Source organism: Xiphophorus hellerii, chromosome 20 (genome assembly GCF_003331165.1).
Source record: "Xiphophorus hellerii strain 12219 chromosome 20, Xiphophorus_hellerii-4.1, whole genome shotgun sequence".
In the NCBI taxonomy this organism is placed as follows: Eukaryota; Metazoa; Chordata; class Actinopteri; order Cyprinodontiformes; family Poeciliidae; genus Xiphophorus; species Xiphophorus hellerii.
Genome location: NC_045691.1, coordinates 833955 through 847662, shown reverse-complemented (window position 1 = coordinate 847662; position 13708 = coordinate 833955). Strand labels below are relative to the sequence as shown.

Sequence of the window (13708 nt, the reverse complement as noted above, 5' to 3'; positions counted from 1 at the left end):
TGATCGTTTTGTTTTCTGTTCAGGCAGAGACAAAGACGCCTAAGCAGCGTTTGCTGGGCTGGATCCAACACAAAGTTCCTGATCTGCCGATCACCAACTTCAGCCAGGACTGGAGGAACGGGAGGGCACTGGGAGCACTGGTGGACAGCTGTGCACCAGGTAAACCAGGCAGTGGGATCCCCGAGGCTCAAAGAGCTGAACTGGATTTATTTTGAAGTTTAGTCGGCACCAATGTTGCTTTTCTGCTGTAAATCTCAGGTTTCTGCTGGGATCGGTTTGATCTGGGTTAGTTTGGTTTTGTCTGGCTGCTCATTAGAGCAAAGCCAGAGTTTAATGCCTGAAACCTGTAATTATGTTTTATAAGGATATTTTTGTCCTGTGTTTAACAGTAAAGTTGTTGCTGCTGATTCTTTAACGAATGCCGTCTCTCTCTCAGGCCTGTGTCCAGACTGGGAGACCTGGGATCCAGTGAAACCAGTGGAGAACGCTACTGAAGCCATGCAGCTGGCTGACGACTGGCTGGGAATCCCACAGGTGGGTTTTCACCTGTTTGTTTTACGTTGCTGCCGGTCGGTGCCTTGCTGTGGCTCATTTAAACATTTGATACATTTTTATAGAATGATTATCGTTAATATTCTGGTGAATCTGCTCAGATTAACTCCAGGCTTTGCTATTGAACCTTTCAGCTTCTGTTTAATTTTCAGTTTTATTTAGTTACTTTTTTTTGGCATTAGAAATAAAAAGCATCTCTGCTGACCCAAGGCTCAGGTCAGAGGTCATCGCCAGATTTCAGGCTGTAATAAATGAAGCTGTGGGTTGACTCTAATAAATCAATCATATGAATTAAAACAATTTTCCATCTGAATGATTTAGTGTTTTTCTCTTTTTCTCCAGCCTGGTGCTTTAGTCTCAACTTGGACCATTTTTAGAAACTTGATAATTATTTAGTTATTTCTGCTGTTTATTTATTCTGAATGTTTAAAATGTCTTCCAGTCTTAAATATTCATTAAAATTTACATTTTAATGCTCTGAGAATGTTATCATTCCATTACCATTATATTACTGGAAAATGGTCTGAAAGCAACAATATTATTATTTATCTTAATAACTTCTGGGACAATTTGTCACGTCAGGGTTAATAAAAACTTCAGCTTTGCTTCTGTTTGTCTGGAGAAAGTTCTGGCTGGGTTCTGTCAGCTGCTCTTCCTGTAACAGATTCCTGAATCTTGTCCCGCTGATGTCCGCAGGTCATCGCTCCAGAGGAGATCATCGACCCCGGCGTGGACGAGCAGTCCGTCATGACCTACCTGTCTCAGTTCCCCAAAGCCAAGCTAAAGCCCGGCGCGCCGCTCAAACCCAAACTGAACCCCAAGAAGGCCCGCGCATACGGACCCGGTAAACCCACACACTCAGCGCTGCGAAACCAAATTAACTCAACACCCTGACCTCTGACCCCAACAATGACCGCAAACCAAACCGTCAGTCACAATTGTTTGGGATGCAGAAGGTCACAAGTGTCAGTCGTTTTTTCATGGTAATGCATAACTAAGTTTTGTTGCAAATTTTCTGCAGAAATTGTGAAAAACACTTTTGTTTTTTGTCCTCCCTCCAGTAGGAGGCAGTATTTCCGTCTTTCGCTGCCTCTGTTATTTGATGACTAGTCAGCGATCAATATGGTGAATAACAAAGTCACATGTAGCGTCATAACTTGGCGCAAATATTTCTAAATTTGCACCATGAAATCTATGATTTTGACTGCAAAAAATAATGAAAACAATCACAAGCTGAACGTGAAAAGATGTTCAATATTTAATTTTAAGAAGTATTTATAAAATGCAGAGACAGCAATTAATATTTTTAATTTATTAATCAGTTTTATCAATGTATCCTGGCCCAACTGGCCCTTGAAGAATATTTATTATCTTAATTTGGCCCAAGACAAAAATGAGTTTGACACCTTTGCAGTAGATTAATGTTTCCACCAAAACACAACGTAAAACCAGAAACGTTGGATAATGGGAGCACTGGGAATGTTGCTCTGACAATGAAAGGAAGCGACTTCCTGCTGGGGTGAACAATGGCACACACACACACACACACATCCAGAAGAGGAAATACTCTAATAGCTGCAGAAGCAACACACACTAAAGCCACTCAGTCTCTGTAAAATCATCCATGTTTCTCTGTTTTTTCTGCCTTTTTCAGTTTTACAACATTAAAGCCAAAACCTGATTTACTGTCAGCCTGAAACAATCTGTTGAAAATTCAATTAACTTCCCCTCAATCACACATTTTCCATTAAAGGAGAATGTGTGACTGAGGGGAAGTCATGAATTATAAAACGGTAAAATTAGCTAATTCAGTTAACTCATCAAATTCCCTTTTACTGTTTAAAAATCTTAAGAGAAGTTACTCCAGGAACTAAAATCCCTGCCTCCTGTTTTAAAGTTGTAATTGACAGGTTTTTAGAGGGGAACTGGTTTAATCACAGCCCAGTTTGGCTGAATCATTTTCAGACTCGGTGTGTGGCACAGAGTCTGGATTCAGTCTTTCCTCCTTTCTTTTTTCAAACTATTTATATATTTTTACACAATATTACCAGAAACAGGTGATTAAACAAAACTAACATTTCCCTTTTGTTGGAGCCAGTTCCCAACCTATACACTTCAAAAACAGAACAATACTTTAGACATGTTCCATCTGTGGTTGGAAAAATATTTTTTCTATAATATACGCTTTAAAAAAAAAAAAATCAGTTTCCACCATTGGTGACGTCATTCTTCAAATTACCAGTTATAATTTTCTTGACAATCAGCAATGAAATGCATGGAATATATTTTTGGTCAGCATTTAAAACGTCAACAAGCATATTATTATTATTATTATTACGTTGCTCAGGTATCGAACCCACGGGGAACCGAGTGCTGCGTCCTGCTGTGTTCACCGTGGACACGTTCAGCGCGGGTCAGGGTCAGGTCATGGCCTACCTGGACCATCCAGACGGCACCCGGGAGGAGGTAACGCTCCGTTTGGTGATGCTGGGGGCCGATCCCCCTCCGGTCAAAGGTCAAAGGCTCAGGCTCAAATGTCCCCGTGTTTGTTTCAGCTGAAGGTGGAGCCCAACGAGGGCAAGAAGACGTACAGCGTCACCTACGTTCCTCAAGTCATGGGGCCTCATAAGGTAAGATTTATGGTGGATTATAGCAGCTTCATAAACGTTTGCTTCACTTAAAGTCGGACTTAATGCAAAATTCCCATTTTGTGTGTTTTTATTCTTCTGTTTGGATCTAAAAAGCAGCTCAAGCACTAAAAAAAACCACGTAGCCATTTTTTGGCATTAAGTTGATGTTTTTGTGGTGCCTGGAAGCCGAGCCGTTTCAGTAACCTGCTGATTTAGTCGCATTTCATGGACACTGCACCATTTCCTAGCAACCCCAGTGGAACTTTGCCTGTTACGTAGCAACCCAAGCAGAGCTCCAGCACATTTGGTCAACTGGTTTAACCGCTGTATGCGTTGTACAATGGCTGCTGAAAAAGACGACTGTTTTGATGTTGACTTGCCATACAGAAGCAACTTCCTGCATTCTTGTTAGTTGTGCAGGAGGCTCTACTTCTGCTTTTCAAAGATGTACTGTTGTATAATTGTGCATTTGTTTGGAGCCATTTGAGTGTAAACATTGAGTTGGGGGGGCGTGGCCAACAGCAGCTTATTTAGATCCAACCATTTTATTAGTAGCTGTGCGTGTTTAATTTATTTTGGATATTTAATATGTCTTCCAGTGTTAAATGTTTAATGAATTTTCAGAGGGTGTACTTGCATGACTTTACCTTTATAGAACTTAAAATGATCTCAAAACAGCAATATTATTGTTTATCAGACTAACCTCTGCGGCAATTTGATCATGAGAGCTATGAGCGTGTTTTGGATAGAGCTACCCTAAAGTGTTCTAGGAAGGTTAAAGGTCACCTTTAAAGTCTGGAGTTGATAACAAATCATTTTGTTTTTTCCAGGTGACGGTGTTGTTTGCAGGCCAGCAGATTCCTAAAAGTCCGTTTGAGGTGAATGTGGACAAGGCGCTGGGAGACGCATCCAAAGTAACGGTGAAAGGCCCGGGAATCGAACCTGTGGGCAACATCGCCAACAAACCCACCTACTTTGACATCTACACGGCAGGTGAGCTGCACTGACCCGCCGCCGTCTCTTTAAACCGGTCGACGACGTTTCGGCCGAAGCTTTCTTCCTCTTCGTTTGCTCTGAACAGGAGCTGGAACGGGAGACGTGACAACCATGATCCGAGACCCACAGGGCCGCCAGAACAGCGTGGAGGTGATGATGGAGGATAAGGGTGACGGCATGTACCGCTGCACCTACCGCCCCACGCAGGCCGGACCGCACGCCATCACCGTCACCTTCGGAGGAGTGGGAGTCCCTAAGAGCCCCTTCGCTGTGGACATCGGACCGGGTGAGGAGTTTATTCTTTATTGTTTTCATTAGGCTGGACAATAAATCAATATGTATCGCGATAGACACGTGGTCATTATCAGTAGATGGTACTTCTCATAGAATTTTCAATAATTTCACTGAAATCTGATCTAGAACCGCACAGTGTTCTGGGGCAGGTAGGCAGTTAAATAACACAGCTAGCTAAATAAAACTGGTGGCATCAACTGACTCCCTCAGTCTCTGGCTAGCTAGCAACTCGCTTAGTCTCTGGCTAGCTAGCAACTCGCTTAGTCTCTGGCTAGCTAGCAACTCGCTTAGTCTCTGGCTAGCTAGCAACTCGCTCTGTCTTTGGCTAGCTAGCAACTCGCTCTGTCTTTGGCTAGCTAGCAACTCGCTCTGTCTTTGGCTAGCTAGCAACTCGCTTAGTCTCTGGCTAGCTAGCAACTCGCTCAGTCTTTGGCTAGCTAGCAACTCGCTCAGTCTTTGGCTAGCTAGCAACTCGCTTAGTCTCTGGCTAGCTAGCAACTCGCTCTGTCTTTGGCTAGCTAGCAACTCGCTTAGTCTCTGGCTAGCTAGCGACTCGCTCCGTCTCTGGCCAGCTAGCGACTCGCTCTGTCTCTGGCTAGCTAGCAGTAACTTTGAGTAAGGTCACGTTGCCAGTTTGGTAGTTTTTCAGATATTTATCACAAAACACTAATCAGTAATTATCTATTGACCGATATGAAATGCTTATATCATGATGCGTTTTCCGGCCATGTTGTTCAGCCCTAGTTTTGATCAACACATTGCTGCCAGTTTAAGTTTTCTGTCCGTCTGTCAGCCTGCATGCCAGGCGCCTGCAGGGCGACGGGTCGGGGTCTGCAGCCGGCAGGGATGAGGGTCAAGCAGGTCGGGGACTTCAAGGTGGACACCAGGAACGCCGGCAGTGGAGAGCTGAAGGTGCTCATCAAAGATCCCAGTAAGTAAAGTTTGTTCTTCCGTCAAACTTCCAGAGAAACCTTAAAGTCTGTGAGTTTTAATAATATCTTTAAGAGTCTTCCTCTCTGCATTCAATCACTGTTTCTCAAGAATAATAAATAAAATAAAAAGTCTCAAAAAAGAGAATTTGACATTGTTTAATTAGTTTTACCTGTTTGTATAAGTATGACTGTTTGCCTTTGCAGAAGGCAACGAGGAGCCGGTGAAGCAGGTTCTCAGTCAGGACGGCGTTTTCTGCTACGAGTATTACCCGAGAAGTCCTGGAAAATACACGGTCTCCATCACCTGGGGGGCTCAGCACATCCCCAAGAGGTGAGGAGCAAAACGAACCTTTGACATCAGCTCTGCAGGATTACATCCTCTGATCTGATTGGAATGAAGTGCTTGTTGATGCATATTTTGTTTTCTGTGCATATTTAAGCACCACAGCTTCTCTTGGAGACAAACTGGAGGATTTAGTTAATCAGAACTGAATGTTTAACAGACCAGAAAGTTTGAGGTTCCTGATTTTTTTCAACAGAGTGGTTTATCAAGCTCAATTACCTTAAAACTAAACTTTCTTTTTCGACTGAGTGGAAGGAAAACCAAGCAGGTTATAAAAGGCCACATTATGCAGGAGGAAGATGAGCATTTATTCTCCTGATTCAGACTGAAATTTTATTCATACATATAAATGTTTCTCTGCAGTGATTGAAGATATTACATTATATCACTGAAACTAAGAATTTGGACTTTTTTTCCCTCAAAATTCAGAGAAAAAAGTGATTTGTTTGTGGCCCTAATGTTGTTCCGTATGATGTGGATAAATCACTGATTAATGGGGCTCGGTGAGAAACTCGCATATTTTGCTTCCATGTTTCAGCAGAGCTGCAGATTTTCTTCTTTCATTCTGACTCGTCCTCCTTTTTTTTAAAATTTTTTTTCCTCAACAGTCCATTTGACGTGGTGATCGGTCCGGAGGCGGGGCCTCAGCAGATCAGGGCCTGGGGTCCTGGATTGAAGGGCGGCATTGTGGGTAAACCTGCAACCTTTGTGGTGGAGTCCATCGGAACCGACGTGGGAGTTCTTGGTAAACCTGTTTCTCTCTTCTGAAGTCATCCACTTAATCCTCAGAGTTTCTTGTTGCCAAATGTTTTTTTATTTTTTTCATCCACTCTGCTCTGGTTTGCTGTGCTTCAGGTTTCGCCATCGAGGGTCCGTCCCAGGCTAAAATCGAGTGCGAGGATAAAAACGACGGGTCGTGTGACGTTCGCTACTGGCCGACAGAAGCCGGGGAATACGCCGTCCATGTGACCTGCGACGAAGAGGACATCGAGCTCAGCCCCTTCATGGCCCACATTGTCCCCGACAACAACACCAACCACCCGGAGAAGGTCGGAGAGACAAAATATACAGATTACTTACAATTAGTGATTTTAGATTAAAGTTAGTTGCCATCAAATGACTAAAAACACCTTCCTAGACCTTATTTCACTGTTGTAGTTTGGCCTCCATCCAGTAGAGGGCGCAGCTGGTCAGAGCCAGTTGATACAGAATCAAAGATGGCGGCGGTATCCCAGAACATAAGAGCTCTTCAAGTGGTTCTGTTTTGAAATACAAGCTTGATAAACTCCTTAAGTTTCACCTTAGAGACCATCATGCCTTTGGATGCAGGAGAAAACTCACCGCTAATCCATGAATCATGAGTTCATCAGCTTTAGGTTAACTCATTAAGCCCTAATGGAGAAGACTGGAGTATTTTCTCCATAGTTTGTAACCTTAGTGGGAGGTCTTGATCTCCTTTCCTCTGTTTTCAGGTCCAGGCTTACGGGCCGGGCCTGGAGCCGAGCGGCTGCCAGGTGGACCAGCTGGCCGAGTTCACGGTGGAGGCAGAAGACGCCGGGAAAGGGCCTCTGAAGATCACCGCTCAGGTCGGAGCCTCGAAACGTTCAAACTCTGATTCTTCATGATTAGTTCAAGTCTTAAATCTTCATTTTCAAACCTTCAGTTTTTCCTCTGCTGCCATCAGCTTCACCCTGACCCAACAACGTTTTATTTTTCAAATCTGCCTCATCAGACCACAACCATTTAGTCGCCTTTTGCAGTGGAATCGAATACCAACCATTTCTCACCTTCACTCTGCTAAAACATTTCATATTGTTAGATTTGTGAGTTCTGAGGAAAGGTTAGACTTTTAATTGAAATGAGAAACTTCACTGGCCTGAACCGTTTTTCTCAACTCCTCACTTTCGTCTGGGAAAAGTTTCTTGCATTTTTAAACTATTTGAATGGCATTTCAATGAACTTCAAATTCAAACTTTAACTAGGCCCAAGACTTTCAGTGGCAGGTTCCCTGTTCCAGTCCTGCTTGTCCTGCTGAGGCCTGTCAACAAATTTAGCTGAGCGATAAATTGTCCTAGAATTTATTCCGGTAAATGATAAAATTGTCATTTTGGGACCATCTTCAACAAATGTAATAATGACAAAATAATGCAAGAACATCCTGTCAATGACCAATAAAACCTTAATTTTTGGTGAGCACTTAACAGGGATGTATTATGCAAAATTCACATTTTGCAAGTTTTTGTTCTATTTGGGTTTCTACAGCTTCTAAAAATAACCAACTGGTTGTTTTTTGGCAATAAATGGAAAGAGCCGTTTCAAAAACCTTCTGAATGTAAAGTCACAAATCGGCAGGCACCGCCCCGTTGCCTAGCAACCCCAGCCGAGTTCCGTCCCGTCACCTAGCAACCAAGCTGAGCTCCAGCACATGTGGTTAGCTGGTTTTATCACTGTATGGAAAACGCACAAATTTTGTTGTTGTCTCGCCATCAAGAAACCACTTACTGCATTCTTGTTGGTTGTGCAGGAGGCCCCACTTATGCTTTTCAAAAATGTACAGTTGTGTTTGCAGTCATTTTAAAGTGTGAGTGTAAACATGGAGTTGGAGGGTCATGGCCAGCAGCAGCTGATGTGGATTTAAAGTGACAAGACGCCCTAAAATCTCAATACAGGCAGAACTGAGCAGATTTTAATCTCATTATCTAAGAATCATTTTGTCCAAAAAAAAGTAAAGAACATGTTTTTGTTTTGGTTTTTTTTCCATTTTTTTCTCCGAAGAGTTTTTGCGGCGCTAGTGGCTCGTATTTTTTCTACAGTAGGCAGACAGGAAGGAGGGTGAGGAGAGGGGGGAAGACATGCGGCAAAGGTCGCCGGGACCGGGAGTCGAACCCGCAACGTCCGCGTCGAGGATTAAGGCCTCCAAACGTGGGGCGTGCTAACCCCCTGCGCCACCACAGCACGCCCCGTAATGAACATGTTTTGTGTCGCCCATAGATCCATCCTGACCTGACCAAGGAAGTAAAATAGGTCACCTTTAAGAGTAGAACTGGAAGACATTTTAAATACCCAAAAGAACCAAACTAAAGCCTAAATGAAATTGAAATAAAAACCAAACCAGATGAACAAAATCGTCCTTCAACAAATATTATTCATTGGTCTGGGATGAACTGCTGGATTTATAAGAAGAGGGGAGGAAAGTGAAGCATTAAACCTGTACTGTGTGATTAACCTGCCCGTCTCGTTGCCGTCTGTGTGTTTCAGGATGCAGAGGGGCTTCCTGTGGAGGTGAAGGTGAGGAGCAAAGGGGAAGGCCTGTACCAGTGCTGCTACACGCCCGCCTCCTCTCTGAAGCACACCGTGTCCGTCAGCTGGGCCGGAGTCGGCGTCCCCAACAGCCCCTTCAGGGTAAGCAGCCAATCACAGCCCCTCCTTACCACAGCAAGTAGCTTAACGCTGCTCAAACGCAACGAGCAGGTCGAGGTTGAGACGGTAAAAACGGTCGAGTCAGAGCGACGTTTGATCAAAAGTTCAGCCGGAAAAACCAGGAAACCTCTGATCATCATCACGACTTGCACTGAGCAGAGGTTCAAGTATTAGATGGTCGTTACTGAGCTGTGGAGGCGTTTCTGCAAACACGTTTACGCTTTAAATAAACGGCTATATGCACTATGTACTTCCTCAGGTTTACACTGTAAAAACACAAAATCTTACTAAGCATTTCTGTCTAGTTTCCACTACAGCGTATAACGCTTGAAATAAGACAAAACTTCAAAAACTCGCGTGTAGCTTTAAGCTAAATACAGGAGCTCGTTCTAAGGAGCAGTATAATGAAAAAAAAATCAAAAAATTTTCTTGTTTAGCTTTACATTATGTTAATGATGTTCCCTCATCAAAAACATAGCTGCCTTAATCTCCATGGCAACCACTCAGGAGGCAAAATGCATGGTTGGACTTAGCCCCGCCTTTGAGACTAAGCTCCTCCCTCTCAGCTCATTCAGACTAGCCAGCAGCAATTGGCAAACACCTGTTGCAACTACTGAGCTCATTATAGGAGCTACTTAGAGTAACGCCGGTAAAAACGTTGTTAAAGGGCTCATAGAGGAGCCATGTTTTGTAGAAGGCGGAGCTTCAGAAAGAGCAGGAGTTTTTAAAGAGACATGCCCAATTTCAAGATGTTAAATCAAGAAATAAAGTTTCTTTTAAGTCATGTTTGATATATACAGCATTTTTATGACAAAGTTAACAAAGTTACTTGATTACGTACCTGGAAAACATGTAATACTGCCTCTTTAAATACTGATAAAGAAGTTATTGACATTATTAAAATGTCTTGTTATAAGTGAAATAATTTTAGTGGAGCTAGTACATTTTACTCAACATTAAGGATTTTCCTTAAAAAAGTTACTTAAGTTAGGTTTGTCTTAATTCAATGAGGTATAAGATATTTGCACTAAATTAGACCAAAAATACTTTGTGTTTTTGCAGTGTACGATCTTTGTACTCAGTTTGATCTCAAAGTCGCCTTCGAACAAAGCAAGACATAAAATGTCGTCTTTAAGTTTGAATGATTCAGTGAAATCCTTGAACCTCCTTCACCTTTTTTAATTAGTCTATTTTATCCTGATGGTTTTGCAGAAACCTGAATAAATGCAGATGAATCTGTTTCTGCTGGTTAAAGTGATTTATGTGTTTGGCAGGTGTTTTATTTTAAAAGTATTTACTGAAGTTACTGACTGAACTATTCAGCTAAAACATGTTTCTGAATGAAACATCTTGATTTTTGTCCAGATGTAACGGCTGTCCTTTATGTTCAACTACTGATCAAAAAAATCCCAAAAGCTTTTATTTTTATACGTTGTGAATTTGTTTTGTTCTGTTTAACTCGGCTGTGCTGCCCACTGTCTCACTGTCTCACTGTCTCATTGTGTCTTGTGTTTGTTTCACTCTTCATGCACTGACCACCCATGTCTGCACTGTAATCCCTATGAATGTAGTTTTATTGTTTTTAAGTGTATCTTTTTATTAAGTTTCACTCACCTGAACCTTTTGTGACTCAAAGCTAATCACGCAAATTATTTTATTTTCAACCTGTGCTATTCTTCACAAAATAATCAATCACTACAGTTTTTTCAAATTTACACAAAATCAACAGATCTCTGCATTTTTTGCACTATTGCAGTTAGATTCAAATTTTTCTTGAGTTTACATGATAACTCCCACCAACAGGTGGCAGTATCTCTTACTACTGCCTCACTTGATGTCAAGTTATAATCTGCAGTTGATACAAACGGTCACATTTACGTGAGGACATTATTTTGCAATAAGGTACTTTTTTAGGGTTTAATGAGGGAAAAAAATTGCTTAATTTCTTGCAAATATTTCTAAAGTATCACCAAAAAAATAAAAACCATGAAAAAAAAGGACTGAATAATAATATGTTGAAATGGACCAGTGAGAGTTTAGATCTGGGAGTCTTAGCAGAGTGGAGGCTCTTCACACATAGAGGATCTTTGAGTGTCGACTGTACTGTCAGTATAAGGTCAGTTTCTCTCTAAACCCTGAGCTGCTGCTGTTTTCATTGAGTCAGAAAACATTAGCGATGCAGCAGCTTATCTGACGGAGGTTTGAAACCTTTGGCCAAATCATCAGCAGCACAGGAGCAGAAATTTATGGTTTGGAAAACCTCACAGGTTCAGATTAGTGGGGCTTTCACATCTTTTTTTTTTTTTTTTTTTAACCGTCAAATGAAAACCTTTTTCATTCCATTTGTCATTCTAAGATTGACGATGAATAGAAAATGAATGTCGATTTTCCATGTGTATTCAATTTAAGGTGATCTGTGTCCTTAGTGGAAAAGGTTTTCTTTGTGCAGTTAATGTTTACTAACCACTCCTCTCCACTAACATCTCTCTGAATTCTGTTAGTCATATTTTAGTCCATCAGTTTACCAGCTGTCCTCTCTTGCTCTGTGTTTTGGTTTCACCTGCAGCGTAATCTCATGAGAAACTGAAATAGTGTTTGCAAATCGTTCAGGAATTTCTGACGATGCCAACAGAAATCAGAAGTTGGCAGAGACGCTTGAATTTTCTAAATGAGGAGCAGCAGAAGAATCTGAGTATTTATAGAAGTTTCTCTGTAATAAAAAGCAACATTTGGATCAGGATTACTGATCCAAACAGCTCTGAGACCATAAAGGTCCAAACATCATTTCAAGAAGTCAAAGTTTAAAAGCTGCACCTTTCCTTTCCAACTGGTTTTAAAATTCCAACTGGTCTGAAGGGACGGCTGGTAAACTGGAAGTTAATCTTCATCATAACAACTTAGTGATGCTGAATCATTTCAAATTTCAGTGGAAAGAAACAATTTTTATTCATTTTTGTGTTCAGATCTTATTTACTCATTGTACTGAAATACTTTTACTTTAATCAGTAAATCAAATGAAAGTTAAATTGGTTTAAAAAAATAAAGTTTAATTGAAATGTTTTACTGTCGTTTGGCTCTTTTGTTTTGTTTCTACCTGGTTATTATTCGGTGCATTTAAAATATGAAATGCTGATTTAAATCATAATATTATGTCTTAACTTGGGTTGTTTCTGTGAAAAATCCAAAGATGTAAAAGGGAAAAAAACATCTAAAAACACTAATTTGTTGGAAGAGTTTTGAGAAAATGTGAATAAATCCTGTCACCTGACAAAAAACAAAAGTTTTACTTTAGGGAACAAGAATCTAATATATTTGGGCTTTTAATATTTATCTGCAATTCTAATGACTGTCTTGTCATATTTTAATTCACCAGCATCAATTTTTATTATATTGAGTATTAAAATTCAAATTTGATCCTGAATATTTAAATGTTTTTAAGGGTGTTTCAAATAAATAATCGAATTAATGAGAATAAACCAGCAAAAAGCTTAAATAAATATGAGCATTAAAGTAAATTTAAACATAATTACTATTCATTTTTTTAGTTGTAAGATTTTAAAAAATGACTAAAACTGATGCATTTATTGTCTGGTCGTGATTCTGGTTCTGTTTGGGTCCGAAGCTTGAAGTTTAAATCTGCAGCTCTACTTCTAGGTTAAAACTTTTCAAACTAATAAATTATTGAATTCCTGATTGATTGATGTAATACTTCATTTCAGCATCAATGTCCATTGGATGCATATAAAAGTGCTTTTATTGTGAAGGGACAAGTGTTTCTGCTGTATTTGCATTCTGAGAATGCTGCTTCAATTAAAGAGCCATGTGGGTGTGTGTGTGTGTGTGTGTGTGTGTGTGTGTGTGTGTGTGTGTTTGCAGGTGAACGTGGGGAAAGGAAGTCACCCCAACAAGGTGAAGGTGTTCGGTCCCGGAGTGGAGCGAAGCGGGCTGAAGGCCAACGAGCCGACACACTTCACCGTGGATTGTTCAGGAGCCGGAGACGGTACAATACACACACACACACACACACTTTCATGACCCTGAAATATGCCTGCAGGAAATTCATACCCTGAGGAACACACACATCGTCCTTCATCACCTGCTCACACTCCCTCATGTTCATCATTAAGAGTCAATGATTAGGGGACAGAAACGTCCTAAAATACTTGGAAAATGAGTTTTTGGGGAAATTAAAACTCTTTTTAGGAGTTTGGTTTGACAAGAAATGAAGTCTGTTTACAAATCTGCAGATATTTTGATTGTTTTTGTAGCTTTTTGCTCAACCTTCCCCATATTTTCTCTGAACCAACAAATTACATAAACGATAAATGATTACAATGTGGCTCTCAAAACAGGACAAAAGATCTGACTTCATCTTTCATCAGCTGAGCAGAGTTGGAGGCTGTTTGGTTTCTGTTGTGTTGAGATGAACATAAACTCACATGGAGAAAGTGAAAATCTCGAAGCCATCATCGGTTTCTCTCTCTGCGGTGTCATCTGTCTGCTCGCTACATTTTTTGAATTCTTCGCTCTGTTTAAATGAC

At 41.0% G+C, this 13708-nt stretch overlaps 1 protein-coding gene across 2 annotated transcripts in view; it reads left to right on the top strand.

Annotated features, from left to right (window-relative positions):
• flnba (filamin B a) overlaps window positions 1-13708 on the top strand; it is a 71018-nt gene that overhangs the window by 23614 nt on the left and 33696 nt on the right. For both annotated transcript variants that reach the window (XM_032550587.1, XM_032550589.1), the window contains exons 3-16: window positions 24-159; window positions 437-534; window positions 1249-1396; window positions 2900-3018; window positions 3108-3182; window positions 4013-4175; window positions 4264-4464; window positions 5266-5403; window positions 5609-5735; window positions 6356-6492; window positions 6603-6796; window positions 7220-7333; window positions 9006-9149; window positions 13044-13167. In XM_032550587.1, the coding sequence (XP_032406478.1) occupies window positions 24-159; window positions 437-534; window positions 1249-1396; window positions 2900-3018; window positions 3108-3182; window positions 4013-4175; window positions 4264-4464; window positions 5266-5403; window positions 5609-5735; window positions 6356-6492; window positions 6603-6796; window positions 7220-7333; window positions 9006-9149; window positions 13044-13167 (1918 nt within the window). The remainder of the gene's footprint in view (window positions 1-23; window positions 160-436; window positions 535-1248; window positions 1397-2899; window positions 3019-3107; window positions 3183-4012; window positions 4176-4263; window positions 4465-5265; window positions 5404-5608; window positions 5736-6355; window positions 6493-6602; window positions 6797-7219; window positions 7334-9005; window positions 9150-13043; window positions 13168-13708) is intronic.